The sequence below is a fragment of the Pristis pectinata genome, chromosome 9 (genome assembly GCF_009764475.1).
Source record: "Pristis pectinata isolate sPriPec2 chromosome 9, sPriPec2.1.pri, whole genome shotgun sequence".
In the NCBI taxonomy this organism is placed as follows: domain Eukaryota; kingdom Metazoa; phylum Chordata; class Chondrichthyes; order Rhinopristiformes; family Pristidae; genus Pristis; species Pristis pectinata.
The window spans coordinates 59068043-59084276 of NC_067413.1; the positions used below are offsets into that span (position 1 = coordinate 59068043).

Consider the following 16234-nt stretch of genomic DNA (forward strand, 5'->3'; position numbering starts at 1 on the left):
AAATGCTTGCACCCCAGGCACAACATTGACCACTGCAGATGGGCTCCAGCCTTCCCCATGATGTATTGAGATCCATACTTTACAGCTTGAGGGATATGAGTGCACGAACCAAGTTCAGTGTGCGTTCTCCACTAGTGTTGGATTATGATCGATGAGTTAGTTTTCCATTGACAATGATTTCCAATAGAACCAGGTCGATCCTATGTGTAAGTGATAAAGGTATCCTTTTTGACAAGCCAGGGTTATGCTCCAAAGTTGTGATGAGACTAAATTGCTCTGGTTTTTAAGATCCGACATACGAAATAAGAATATTCGATATATGAGTGATGTCACCGCCAGAGGAGGGACTTATACACTTGACATTAAAAATGGGTAACTACTCCCACAACACTACAAAACTATTTCATATCACATACTGTTGGCATTTTCTCCAATATTTCCTTGGTTATCCTTTTTCCCTTCAAAATTATGTTGGTATGTTCTCGCCCTCACAACGGCAGCTTTATTACGTGTATGCGGGCATGCACTTTAATACTGCTTCAAAAACTAATAGATCACATTTATAATCCAGGATATATATATCAAATAGTTCGCTGCCGAATCGGGCTGGCGATCTGCTTGGATCTGTATTTGTTTCAAACAACACCTATTAAATAAACATTGGGTTGGAAACCAGTCTCAGTGTTGTTGCTGCAGATTGGAAGTAGACATGGATTTTGGTCCCTCGGTGCACTTACTTAAGAGCACGTTTGAAAATTTATTTTAAAAAATAGCTGCTGAGCATCAAGTCTCGCTTTGTTTGCTTTTTGCCGATTAAGGTATAAATAATAGAACCAATAACTTCTAAATTTTGAAAAAGCTGAAGAAACCATAAACAGTGTTTACTACAGAAATAAATAAGGAAGGGGGGTGGCCTCACTCCAGAGCGATGCTGAAATGAACTTCAACCGAAGAAGCTCCACTGTTGATAACTTGGCGGCTTTCTATAACGAGGATCCAAGTTCGGAAAACCAATAATGGGTGGACAGAACCAATAGATAATGCGGTAGAATCTGCCGGGACAAGAGGGCTAGAGCTAGGGAATTGTATGAAACTGTTGTCATTAAGTCTCTGAATGTTGAGAAAGCAAGGCAGATTTTGCAGATCCCATGAATAGACTGGGAAATTGGGAACCAGTTGAGAACATGCAAAAAATAGAAGATAAAGCGAGAGAAACAGAAGTAACAGGCAAAGAGAACAGAAAGTATGCGTATGGTGAGGAAATCGTCGAGAGAAGTGTCGGAGAACAGGAAACGAGATTTTAAATAAGTGGGGAAAATAATTAGTAATAAACGCGTTTTACCTGAAACCTTCAGCTTCAGAAATTAAAAACAAAACAGCAAAAGAGAGATCTCACTGCTCAGTGAACCTGGTAAGAAATTCTGATTACTGGTAACCAGGTGAGGTCCATTACTGAGGTACTCAGTAATGGTTGTAGTGGTTTTCAAAGTGCCTTAAAAATTCCATCTCTTTTCAAATACGTCATGTGTGGTTATTTTGTAGCTACACTGTTTCAATATCTGAGATTGAAGGACTTAAGACATTTGCCCTACAGTGGAAATATTATTTCAATAAAGCCAAGGAATGGAATTAAGGACCTGAATGTCTAACTTAACATCGTGGAGAATTGGTCTCCAATTTAGATATTGGAAGGACACATCCTCATTTCAAACTTAGGTTAAAGGGTTAACTCAGATAAGATGTGCGTAATTGCTGATGCGATTAGATTTACTCTCGGCACTTTCCTCGAAACAGGCTGTTAAACATCTTTTTATTGCAATAACGCGCAAGTATATTTATAGGTGTGCATGGTACCAACACTCTTGCATCGAACGTGGATGCGTACATATTTGACTGTACATACCAATGCAGATGGAGTTCATTGTTCAGGAGTGTATGATCATTCACATTGAATTTGGAAAAAAAGATATATAGAAAACTATTCTTGACGGTGATAGACTACAAGTTCACTAAAGGATACACCAGCAGTACATAAGTAATTTTTAGAGAAGAATTGTGGGTTGGGATTCGAACGTCAGAAGGAGATCCTTAAGTTATACAGGAAACCCGCATTGAATACTGTTCAGGGTAGGGCAATGAATCCCAGGAAATACATACAAATTCACCAACATTATACTGGAGCTTAAAGAGTTAAAATTATAAGAGCCAGTTACATAAAGTGGTGCTGTATTCCCTTAGGTTTAGAAGATGTGGTGGAATGATATGACTGAGGCTTTAACTTGTTCTGAATTGCTGGATGCGGAGAAACTGTTTTCTGGTGGGAGAATGTAGAAAAAGGAAGCGCGATCTGAAAATTGCGACTAGATCATTTAAAAATGAAAGCAGGAAGCACGCTTTCCACAAAGGACAATGGATATCTAAAACTTGTTCCTCAAAAGGCATGTGGATGCTAGTTCAGTTGAAATCAGTGGCCATCAGATCAATGACAGGCAACGTTGTACAGGGATCTGGAACAGCAGTAAGAGGAGAAGTTGATCAGTGCTGCGAGTTTGAATGAATGGTTAACAAGCTGAAGAAGCTCAATGTCGTACTCCCGGTTCTTTATTCCCAAAGCAACATTAGTTGCTATTTCCTCAGAGCTGATAGGAGGTTGGTAACCTGGAACGTTAGATCTTCTCTGTCCATAGATGCTGCCTGATCTGCTAAGTAATCACAGCCTTATTTTTATTCCCTCTCAATATCATTTTCGTAGGAGAAAAGAAGAACAATGCCAGTAAATGGTTAACTGAATGTCAGAATATTGTTCTGTTCGGAACGTTCACCTGATCAACACACGTGTAAGAATAATCCATCATTCCTTTATTGTACACAGAAAACAGCTGAAACAGCTCCCGTCCGTATCTGAAGAATAATTGTTCAGATGCATGATTCTTTATCTTTATGCATGAAATAAATATTTAATAAAATGCATTATTACCCTCTCCCAGGTATGTAATGACATCAGCGCCTCTTGCTCTCCTGTAAACAATGACAATAGTTAATGGAATACATTCCTTATTTCTTTGAATTTAATGTTATTTGCCCTCTCCCACATGCAGAAGTGAACGTGGTAAATAGTTAATCCCCGCGCTTTCCTGGGCACACAGTGAGTGGTTAAGTTCCCAGCGCCGCCCACTCTTGTACATATTAGTAAACAATAAAATGCATTCTCCTCCGTTCCCCACACATGGAGTCAATAATTACTATTATGTATTGCTCTCTTATTTTTAATCTGGAAAAAAAAAGATACCTAGGAAGAATACCATTGCTTTCCACTGATTGTGCATGGTGAACGAAGCGCATGCTCGCCCCTCCACGTGTTATAAGCCCTTGCTTCTACATACTAGTCCATGCCGGCGAGGTCCGGCACCTTCGCCTTGGAAGCGCTTCCTTGCCTCTCACCTGCCAGCCGAATGGTAGCAGCTGGGTGGAAATGGTGGCGCGTGCGCACTGCGCGTGGAGGGCTGGACCCCCGCGCACGAGCTGCATTTAGAGGGCGCGAGCCGGCAGGGGTGGCTCAGATTGAAATTGACGGCGAGAGACAGTGCGCGGCTTGTCAGCCAGCCCGCCTGCAACCTTCAGCACAGGTAACTGGGAGCAGCACCAGACCACCATGGCAGACACACACAGCCTTTACCTCCAAGGGATTGAAGAATCTACCTCGCAGTTTTTGGAAATTTGGCATCACTATGATAATGCTGGTAATTCTAATTTTTTTTGGTTAAAATACATCAAATTCTTCCATATGGTATTGTGCAAGGTGAATACTTTTAGATCTACTTACAAGAGTTTGCATTGAATAATGTATATTTTTGAACAACAAATGCTAACAATAATTTTATTCGCACGATGAAGTAACAGATTTTAGAAGTCAAATGCTCTAAAGGAAACCGGATAAAAGTGCAAAGTGAGTAAGATATCCAATTCTAACTTGATTAGGGTTGGTAAATGCAAGTTACCCCGAGAGTGTAGGTGGGTGGTAGAATCTGGGAGCAAGCTAATGGAAATGTAAGGAGAAAAAAAGGGATTAGACTAGGACCGATAGTCGGTGTAGATGTGACGACCGGGGGCTTGTTTCCATGATGCATGACTCCAAATACAAAACTTTGTTATTAGTAAAAGTGTGACTTACTATTTTAGGTAATGGTTATATTGATGGAAGAGAACTGCAGAACTTCATTCGAGAACTCCAACAAGCTCGAAAAGGCGCTGGCTTAGTAAGTGTTAAATGAACCACGGCGATACATTTAGTGGAATAAATTCGTGCAGAAGGACAGAATTCAATCAGAATAATAAACCAGCTGTCACTTTATTAAAGTAAATGTTTGGATTTTGCTTTCTTCGGAAGACTATGTGCGTGCGTTTCTCAACAGTGCACAGATGCAAAAAACCAAACAGCTGCAGGAACTCTTCCCGTCTCTGAAAAAGATAGGAAATACAAGAGCGAAATTAATTTTGATCATTGTTCCTGCAAGGTTTCACTGAGAAATGTATCTATCGGGAATGCCCAGACACCAGGCTAAACACTTCACAACTGATCGCACTGGGATTCTAGATTTCACCCAAGACCTACTGCCTTTCTCCCTTAACCAGGTGCTACCAAGTAGCGAGATCGAGCTGATCACAAAGTCACCGATATTCTTTCTCTCTGGCTCCACCTCAGGCAGTTTTTAGATTGAGTCGCCACTGCTGAAATTCACGAGTTGCATTTAGTGAGTGTTTGAATCCTGATTGAATTTAAAAACTATTGTACACCAGATGTAATCTATTATAATGTACTTGGGAACCATGTTTTCCTCAATAGAGTTAGTATTGGAAGTTATTTAATTAAATAAATTAATGAAATATTAGCCTATAATGATAATCTGTGCGTCAGCAGGTTGTTAACAGTGAAACACGAGTACATAAAATACCAAAAGCTACAACAGAGATGTAATTACCATAGCGCCAAAAATTGGACTATTGGTATGCTGCTGTTTCCTTGACTACGAGTTTCTTGTAAAAGGACACTCGGGCATTAATGCTGATAATGCCTGGCAGCGAATCTCACTCTTTGCAATTATGTGCCATTGTTTAGAACTCGAAATAATTTCACTAATTTTGTATATTATCTCTCCACACTTTACTTGGTACGGTCCTCTGTCCTTTATGTGCATTTATGTCTTTCCCTGAAAATAATTATCATGTGCAATAGTTCATCGGGGGTAGGTCTCAGATACAACAATGATAGACAAGACATTCACAGGTTAATTACAAATTAATCATTCAGATATGATAAAGGGAATATATCTCCAGTGATAAGTGTGATACAGCAACACTCACAAATTAACAACCTTTTAAAAAGTAGTTATGTATATATTTGTGTGATATGACTGAGCACTCGCCTAACAGTATGAATTTAAAGAAGTTAACTCGTTGAAGTTGTCTCTATTATGTATAATATAAAGTAAGACATTAATTGCTGCAACATGTAAATAAAACTTTTTTGGATTACAATAAGCAATTAATATTCTGTGAATGTTAGAGATCTGAAATAAAATCTGAAAATGCTGGATATGTTGTTGGACTTGCTGAGTATTTCCAACATTTTCTGTTTTATCTGTATTTTAGAATTTTAAGCTCCTCTCATTTTACATCAGTGTTATGTAACTGTATGCAGCACCAGCAAAACATTGTCATCTGCATTCCTTTATTTTGCTCGAATGTGTACTTATGTGCATTAAGCTATGCTAAGGGCCAGAATCCTGTAGGTATGTTTAGTAACAGAACTAACATGATCAATCCCTAGGAATTGTCTGATGAGATGAAAGCTTTGGTGGAGAAGTATGATCAGAATGCTGATGGAAAAATTGAACTGGCAGATGTAAGAATCTCCCATTTGCTTTAACTTTATCACAATTGTGCTGAAACATTCAATATAAATTATTTTATGAAAGATTTTGTCTGTTTTTAAGAAATTTGGTGCTTACTGGTGCTTGTTATTACCTACACTTTGATATCAATAGTAAAATATCAATTCATGCAAGGGAAAAAGTTACCATTTTCAAAATACTATAGGCCTTTAGATGCATTATCGACTTGCATATAAAAGAATGGCACAAAGGAATAAAAACACCCAGGAGCACCCTTGTATGCATCCTGATTTTAAACTTTTAAATTAAATCACCAATTCAGAAATTTAAAATTCTATTCTTTTTCACCTTTTGGCAACATTGACTTAATGCGTAAATCTGCGGTAACAATAAGCACCAGAAATATGCATTAAAAAAATTCATCACCAATTTGTGAATCAGAGGCATGGTAGCTTAGTAACTTAGTTTGGGAAGAAAATTAGATTTTTGCCTGCAATTTCATTTGTTATATTCTTGAATCAAATTGCCTCATCAGCAGAAGCATTTTCCAGAAGAGATGAATACCAATTTAAGACCGAGCCACCCTGGATAGAATGGCAGTCAGATGCAGAATATTATTGGAAATGATCTTAATAGCAGATCCCCCACCTGTGCCCACTGAGAGGGAATAGTGCATTGCCAAAACAGTTCTAAAGAGGAAATGTAACCAATTAAACTTGACAGAAATAATCCTTTAAACGCACATCAGACAAATTAAAAACTTTTCTCATAGATTGATACTTGATTGCATTAAAACCACCTATTGTTCCAGTGAAAACATTTTCAAAATCCTAATTCCCAGTTTAAGTTTACATCTAAAGCTAAGTGGGATTTACCCAAAATGATAAGAATGGATGGAACAAAAGCAATTATTCTGTAGCAGTCATGATACACAAAGGTCCTAACATTTTCTTTACCCCCATAAACATAATGTGTAGAGACTGTGATTTAGATTAATACTTGAGGAATTTATGAAGATCTTCTGTGCAAAATGAAAATGAGTTTGGATGATCAGAATTAAATAACAGTGTACATGCATTTGCATCACAAACTACCCTTATTCTGCAGTAATTGATGTAAATTTAACAATTTGCAACTGGATGTCAAGAGGTGACTTAAGTAATGTCATGATGGAACGTCAAATGGTGTGCATGTGAAGTTCGTAGATCAGATGTGTTGTCAAGACAACACTACAGCTCTTCAGTAAACACAAGTCATGACTGGCTAGATACATTCTTGAGCATTAACTGTGATTATGATATATTGAAACCATTGTTGATTCATATTTAGTTATCTAGGAGGCACGGAAGTCAATCTGTGCAAGAATTGTGGCGGCACAGTAGCGTAGCAGTTAGCACGATGCTATTACAGCGCCAGCGATTGGGGTTCGATTCCCGTCGCTGTCTGTAAGGAGTTTGTACGTTCTCCTGTGTCTGCGTGGGTCTCCTCAGGGTGCTCCGGTTTCCTCCCACATCCCAAAGACGTACAAGTAGGTTAATATAGATTTAAAATGGGCCGGAAGGGCCTGTTACCACGCTGTAAGTAAAATTTAAATGCTACAAGTGTCTTATTTTGAAACGGGACTCCATCTGCACGCTGATGAATCCTTGATGTTTGTATTCTTGAGCCAATGATTTCATCAAAATGTGGATAAAATTGCCCTTTTTTCCCCAGAGTACTATTGCAGGGTAGATGAAAGCTTGAGTAATTGATTTCATTCAATAATGATAAGAGGAAGGCACAAAAGAATAGTAGGGCATGAAATTGTAATACCATTTTCTTCAAGAAAAAATACCATTATCAATAATGTCAATCTTGAATTAGAAAATCAAGTGTTAACCGAATATATTATTTTTTTTCTAGCTGCTTCAGATACTGCCAACAGAAGAAAACTTCTTCTTGTTCTTTCGGCAACAATTAAAGTCAAGCACAGAATTTATTGAGGTATCAGTGTCCTTCTCCAGTGATTGGCAGAAGTTAGATAGTCACTCTAATCATATTTTAGAATATCTTTGCTCAGTAGAAGTTCAATATTGTTTGTTTTCCAAAAACCTAAATATTATCACTGTCTACAATACTAAAAATATTTTACTTGTTGAAATATCCAAGTTACCTGTCTATATTAAAAAGTATTTTGAGTGATGTTTGAATTTTTATGCACATTATACTGTAATGTTGTATGCAAAATATACCGTAATTTTTAATCTTTGAATAAAGCCATGTCCATATGAATATATCTACCTAATAGACATTATTGGAATTGTGGAAATAAGTTACTTGCCATTAGTTCATCTTTGCTATAAATTATACACTCTTGGTCTTTAGTCATGGACATATAAAGATTTCCTGCATTTTCTACACTTTTCTTTGAAAATCTACTATCATTGAGTTTTGTATACTAATTTAGTGATGCACACTATAAGTAAGTGCATACTTACTTAAGTAAGTATGTATAAGTAAGTGCACACAAAGTCCAAGAACAACTGCAAAGCATAACTTTTGTATCTGGTGATTGTTGCTACAACATGAAGCTTCTTAAAACAAGTTGTAACATAGGCAGAAATAAAACATCTTTATTATGGCAATATTGACTGATTCTATGTGGGCAGCAGTCAAAAGGATTTTTTTTAAAAAAAGAAAAAGGTGGCAGAAACAATGCCAAAAATTGCAGTGCATGCAGTCACTAAAACAAATTTTGCAATGATACACTGAAAAAGTTTTGATTCAACTTTGATCCCAAATATTGCAAACAAAGCTCTAGTTTGGAGCAGTGAAATTGAGAGATTAGCATGCAATATTGAGAGTCAGAGCAGCATAGGTAATCTGAGGCTCTTTTAGGAGATATATAATTTTAATGCTGTTAAAGGTTAAATTTTATCAAATCCTACAATGGATATAAATTCAAATTTGAGATGAGGCTTGAGTCGCATTGAACAGGAAGGTACCAGGCAGGTAATAGCTTGGTCTCCTTGGGGATGGAGTCACAGGCATAAACAATTTCTGGCATATCTCTGCCACCTTCTGGAAGACAATTCTAGAAAATACTGGCAGCAGCAGGAAAGCAGAATGATCATTTTCCCAGTTGTTAGATGCAGGCAAGTGAATAAGTATAAAGTGAGTATTGTGTACAGTTCTAGTTGTCAAAGTATAGAAAGGGTGTAATTTCACTGGAGAGAGTACAGAGGAGATTCACTAAGATGTTGTCTGGTATGGAATGACTCCGTTACCAGGAGGGACTGAATAGACTGGGTTTGTTTTCCATGGAACGGAGGAGACTGAGTGGGGAATCTGATTAATGTATAGTAAATCGTGAGAGCCATAGAGAGGGTGGACACTGAGAAACGTTCTCCCAGAATGGAGTCATCTAAAACCAGAAGGTATACATTTAAGATAAAGAGTAAGAAGGGATCTGAGTAAGTCTTTGCAACCACCCTCAGAGTTAAAACAATCTGGAATCCACTTTTGAGAAGATAGAGGCAGGTAATCTCACAACATTTAAGAAGTATCTGGATGAGCACTTGAATTGCCAGGGCATAGAAGGCTACAGACCAACTGCTGGTAAGTAGGATTAGTAGAGATGGATACTTGATGATTGGCATGGACTTGGTGGGCCAAAGGGCCTATTTCTGTGCTGTATAATTGCATGATTCTAAAATAAATTTTATAGTACAAAAGAGGAAACAATATCCAAAAAAAAATGCTTTACTTAAAATCTACATTTCTATATAAATAAACTTGACAAACTACTAAATTACTGGACAAATATTTAATAAATCTTATCCAGTAAAGGAAACTAAAAAATTGCTACACTTAACAATTATGTTAGATTTTGTTACAAATCAAGAGTTAAGCAAATTGTGTACTTTCTGTTTCAGACTTGGCGAAGGTATGATGAAGATCATAGTGGCTTCATAGAGGCAGATGAGCTGAAGGTAAAGACCAATTGTGCATAAGGTATTATACAGTACATGATAATATTCTAGTATAATGGTTTTTAACATGGAGAGCATGACTGCTCACTGGGCACCAAAGATTAAAGCTTCCCTGATATCCTGCAATAACATGAGATAGTTAAGTTAATAACTTCAAAAAAAAAAATTCAAATATAATCAGCTTGTAACCTGTCAGGCTATAGGGTGACTAACAGACTGCATCAATCCCCAGAACATCCCCAATTCTGTAAAGGCTGTGGCCCATGATATCACTGGACATTTGCTGGTATTTTACCAAATGTGAACAGTGTAGAGAACCACTGTTCTTGTAGGTTGAATTCAGTTGTCTAGTCCAAACTACTTGTAATTCTCTGGTGAAGCTTCTGGTGCTGCAATGCATTGGTTTAACTTAGTCAATGTTTGGTTACTGGCTAAAATTCCTAGTCACAAAATGATGTCATTGTTTTATGTATGTGTGTGATCCCAAGGCCATGCCTGGCACTGGAGAACAATGTTTACTAATACAGACATAAAACTTATTTTCAGAAATTTTTCTAATTGCTTCTGGGTAATTGTCAGGTATACAGTTTCCACTCCTCCTGAGCACCATCTACAATGAGACTGTGTTTCAATAAACTGAGCAAATTATGTGAAACCATACCCCAGACTTACGATTTTAAAATTGATTGAGGGAGGTGATGACAACAGCTTGCAGTAGTGCTATGGAGTCAGAACTAGTGATTTTGTTTTAAATTCAAACACTTACTACTTGATGGCTATTACTGCTTATTATGCAGCAACCACTCAATAATCCTGGTCTTTTCTTTGCTTATCACATACTGATTTATTGCAAATATAAATAATCTAATGGTTGTTTTAGATGGGCAATATAATTACCTAAGCAGAAATCCGCATGTTTGCAATTCCTGGCATTAAGCAAGCATGGTACTTATCTTCCCTGAAATTGGTTACTATTCGCCTTGCTTATAACTGTAAAATTCACTTTCCATCCCGTATATTTTCCAATGTCAATAAAACATAAAAAGCTACAGATGCTGAGAGTCTGGAATAAAAGCAGAAAAAGCTGAAAACACTGAGCAGGTCAAGCAGCATCTATGGAAAGAAAAACGGAGAACACTTCAGGTCAATGACTCTTTGTCAGCTAAAGTCTGTTTCCCCTTGAGTAGTTCATGTACAATAAGTAGTTGTACTATATGTGTGTGGATTAAAATAGTCAATAACATCAGTGGTTGCCAGCAGCTTTATCCCAGTGAGACCTTGGAGATGACATTCCTAAAATATCCCAGCCTTGATCAAATACACTTCTTGTATACAACTACCTTAACATTGCCAGCTTTTCCTTGCCTCCACCTCCCATGGCTATTCCATTACCTCTGATTTGTCTTGACACTCTTCCACTGTCCATGGTTGAATGGGCAGTAATTTAACAGAATTGCAAAGACATTTATTGCACAAAGCAGGTCATGTAGACTAAAAGACCAGCAACATGTCATTCAATCCCTCCCTTCCTTTGTCTCTGTCTAACGTTCATTTAAATGTATTTGCCTCAACCACTCTACGTGGTTTTATATTCTTGCCTCTTCTTGCTTCTGAATTATATTATTGAAATCTGCTCTAACCAAGATCATCCTTAGTTTTAACATGTCTGATTTTTATTTAATTTTTCTGGAAATGAAGCCCAGTGTTAGCATGTTTCTAGCTTTGTTATCCTGCACCGCAATGATTTGTGAATCTGTATCTAGATCCCATTGCATATCTAAGCCATTTAGTCTGGTATTTTCCAAGGATTGTGTGGCATTTTGTATTCCTCCTACCAAAATGCAGTATGACACACTTATCTCTATTAAAATGCACTTGTCATTTTCAATACCCACCCCCACCCTCATGCCAGCCAGCACTACTCCTTGCAAAAACCGAAAATGCTGGAACTGCGCAATAGAATCATACAATGATACAGCATGGAGACAGGCCCTTTGGCCCATCAAGTCCATGATGACCATGAAGCACCTAGTTACATTAATCCCATTTACTCTCCCTACATTCCCAACAAATCGCCCCAGATTCTACCATTCACTTGCACAGGGACAATGTACAGTGACCAATTAACCTGCCAATCAGTATGTTGTTGAGATTTTGGAGGAAACTGGAGCACCTGTGGGGAAATCCATATAATCGCAGGGGGAACGTACAAACTCCATGAAGACAGCATCCAAGGTTAGGATTGTATGAGGTTGCCGGAGCTGTGAGGCAGTAGCTGTACCACTGTGCCATCCACATATGACAAGGATGGAGAAACAGAATGGAGAGGCAAATCAGTTCCCATTCAGCACCACTCTCCTTTACCCAGCTGAACTCACTCTTGTATTGAACAACTTCTTCAATTTCACTCACTTTCTCCAAGTCAAAGGAGTCCACGTGGGAGCTTGCATGGGCCCAAACTATCCCTTTCTTTTTGTTTTTGCATACATTGAACAATCCTTTTTTGTTTAAGACCTTTTTTCAATTAAATCAATAACTGTATTGGTGTTGCTTCCTGCACATGTTACAGAATTTGAAAATTTCCTTTAATTTTCCTGCCAATTTCCACCCTGCTCTCACTTTCACATGGTCCATCTCTGACTCTTCCCTTTCTTTTTCTGACTTCTCTATCTCCATCTCGGGGGATAGATAGCACCAGTATTCATTGTAAGCCTACCTACTCCTTCAGCTCTCTCAACTACACTTTTTCCCTCTCTGCTTCCTGTATGGATCCCACTCCACCCTCCCCATTTCTCTTGTGTTTTGTCTCTTCTAAAGAGTAAACATTGGAACAAGTGCCATTAAGACTCCTTCCTTTTTCCTTAAATATGGTTTCCCCTCTACCACAGTTGAAAGGGTTTCTCCTCTGTGTCCTGAACTCTGGTCTTACCCACTGTCCTCCCAGTCAGAACAAGCATAGAGTTCCCATTGTGCTCATCTTCTACCCCACCAGCCTTCTCATTCAACAGATCAACCTCCATAACTTCTGCTACCTTCAATTGGATTCCACTACCAGATACATCTTCCACTTCCCTTTCAGCATTGTGAAGGGACCATTCCTTCTATAACTTTTTGGTCTGGCCTTCCATCTCCACCAACCATTCCCCTTCTTATGGCATGTTCCCATGCAACCATGGGTGAAACAATACCTACTCTTACTTCTTCCCTTCCTACTATACAGAGACCCAAATGGTCCTTCCTGGTGAAGCAGCAATTTACTTGGACTTTTTCCTAGTTTGTATTTAATTTGGTGATCATGATGTGGTCTCCTTGCCATTGCAGAAACCAAACTTAGATTAGGAGTTTTGCTTTGCAGAATACCTCCATTGAATTTGAGGTCAACCATAAACATCCAGTCACCTGTCACTTTAATTCTTTGTTCCACACCTATTCTGAATTGTCTTCAGTCTTCCACATTGTTGCAAAGATGCCCAACCTGAGATTGACGGACAGTACCTCATCTTCAATCTGAGCATCTGGCCATCCTTGGGACTTAATATTGAATCCAATGATTTTGGGGAAACACTCCTTTGTTTTTCTTTCCACAGATATGGCTGTACTGTTCTATTTCAATTTAGTTCCTTTTTATTTTTACAGCTCTAGCTGCTGTTTTTTTTTTAAAGCAATTGTTACCTTGAAATTTTTGATCTGCATCCTACCACAGATAGACTTCATAGAACAGAACAGCATAGTACAGGCCCTTAGGCCCACAATGTTGTGCTGGCCTATATAAACCTCCTCCATGGTCAATCTAACCCTTCCCTCCTACACAGCCCATAACCCTCTATTTTTCTCTTAAATGTCCCTATTGTATCAGCCTCTACCGCCACCCCTGGCAGTGCGTTCCACGCACCCACCGTTCTCTGTGGTTTGAAAAAAAACTATCCCTGACATCTCCCCTAAACTTTCCTCCACTCACCTTAAACTGATGTCCTTTGGTATGGGGAAAAAGGTGTTGGCTGTCCACTCTGTCTATGCCTCTCATAATCTTGTACACCTCTATCAAATCCCCTCTCATCTTCCTTCACTCCAAAGTGAAAATCCCTAGCTTGCTCAACCTTTCTTCATAAAATATGTTCTCTAATCCAGGCAGCATCCTGGTAAATCTCATCTGCACCCTCTCTAAAGCTTCCAATTCCTTCCTATAATGAGGTGACCAGAATGAGCACAATATTCTAAGTGTGGTCTAACTAGAGTTTTATAGAGCTGCAACATTACCTCTGGCTCTTGAATTTAATCCTCTGAATAATGAAGGCCAGCACACCATATGCCTTCTTAACCAACCTGTCAAATTGCACGGCAACTTTAAGGGATCGATGGACTTGGACTCCAAGATCCCTCTGTTCCTCCACATTGCTAAGAATTCTGCCATTAACCTTGTACTCTGCCTTCAAATTTGATCTTCAAAGTGTATCACTTCACACTTTTCCAGATTGAACTCCATCTGCCACCTCTCGGCCCAATTCTGCATCCTGCCTACATCTCTTTGTAATCTACAACTACCTTCTACATTATCCACAACCCCACCAACCTTCATGTCATCTGCAAACTTACTAACTCACCCTTCCACTTCCTCATCCAAGTCATTTATAAAAAATCATAAAGAGTAGGGGTCCCAGGACACATCCCTGCGGAACACCACTAGTCACTGACCTCCACACAGAATATCCTCCATCTACCACCACCCTCTGCCTTCTGTGGGCAAGCCAATTCTGAATCCATGCAGCCAAGTTTTCATGGATTCCATGCCCTATGACTTTCTGGATGAGTTTACCATGGGGAACCTTGTCAAACACCTTACTGAAGTCCATATACACCACTCTACCTTCATCTATTTGTTTTGTTATCTCCTCAAAAAACTCAATTAGGCTTGTGAGGCACGACCTGCCCCTTACACAGCCATGCTGACTAACCTAATAAGACTATTCTTCTCCAAGTGCTTGTAAATCCAGTCCCTAAGAATCATCTCCAATAGTTTGCCCACCACTGACGTAAGACTCACTGGTCTATAATTCCCAGGATTATCCCTATTACCTTTCTTGAACAAGGGAACAACATTTGCCTTCCTCCAATTCTCTGGTACCACTCCTGTTACCATCATAATTAGCCCTCCCCCAATTAAATACTTTCCTATATCATCTGCTCCTATTCTTGTTCATGGCTATGCTAAAGGTCAAGGAGTTGTGGTGACTATCTCCAAAATGCTTGCCCACCAAGACATCTGCCACCTACCAGGTTCATTGCCTAGTACTGAATCCAGTAGACCTCTCTTCTAGTCGGCCTGTCCACATCCAGAAACCTTCCTGGACACACCTAAACAAATTCTGCCCCATCTACACCTTTTGCACTAAGGAGGTGCCCATCAATATTAGGGAAGTTGAAGTCACCCATGACAACAACTCTGTTATTTTGGCACCTTTCCAAAGTCTGCCTACTTATCTTCTCAGTGTCCTGGTTGCTATTGTGGGGCCTATAGAATAATAGAGTGCTTATGCCCTTCCTGTTTCTGACTTCCATCCACACTAACTCAGTAGGCAATCCCTCCACAGCGTCCTTCCTTTCTGCAGCTGTGATACTATCCCTGATTAGCAAATCCATCCCTTTTTTTAACCTCCCTCCCTATCCCTTCTGAAGCATCTAAACCCCAGAACATCAAGCAGCCAATCCTACCCTTGCAATAGCCACAACATTGTAATTTCACGTACTGATCCATGCTCCAAGTTTATCACCCTTATCCTTAATACTTCACATTAAACATATTTCAACCCATCCAACTGACTGCATTTATGCCCTATGCACTGCCTATCCTTCCTCACAGTCTCTCTGCATAATGCATATACCTTTACACCAACTGCTCCATCATCTGACCTAACACTCTAGTCCCGATCACCGCCAGCCTAGTTCAAATCCTCTTCTCTCCACCTCTCCCCCTCTCTGCAACTTAAAATGCACTTATTTTCATCCTTTTTAAATTCTGATGAAGGGTCCTTGACCAGAATCATGAAGTCTCTCTCTCCACACTGACTGGCAGGCACGGTAGTAGGCAGGGACAGTAATGTAGCGGTTAGAATAACGCTTTACAGCGCCAGTGACCCAGGTTCAATTCTGGACACTGTCTGTAAGGAGTTTGTATGTTCTCCGTGTCTGCATGGGTTTCCTCCCACATTCCAAAGACGTACAGGTTAGGAAGTTATGGGCATGCTATGTTGGCGCCGGAAGCCTGGCGACACTTATGGGCTGACCCCAGAATATTCCATGCAAAACAGATGCATTTCACTGTGTATTTCGATGTACATGTGACTAATAAAGATATCTTACTAAATCTGTTAAGTG

At 39.2% G+C, this 16234-nt stretch overlaps 1 protein-coding gene across 2 annotated transcripts in view; it reads left to right on the forward strand.

Annotated features, from left to right (window-relative positions):
• The first annotated feature begins 3652 nt into the window (after positions 1-3652).
• The window catches only part of calb1 (calbindin 1), a 46692-nt gene continuing 34110 nt past the window's right edge, over positions 3653-16234 (forward strand). The window contains exons 1-5 of one of the 2 annotated variants that reach the window (XM_052023879.1): positions 3653-3740; positions 4180-4256; positions 5828-5902; positions 7794-7874; positions 9806-9862. In XM_052023879.1, coding sequence (XP_051879839.1) covers positions 3653-3740; positions 4180-4256; positions 5828-5902; positions 7794-7874; positions 9806-9862 — 378 coding nt within the window. The remainder of the gene's footprint in view (positions 3741-4179; positions 4257-5827; positions 5903-7793; positions 7875-9805; positions 9863-16234) is intronic. The other variant, XM_052023880.1, reaches the window with a different exon arrangement.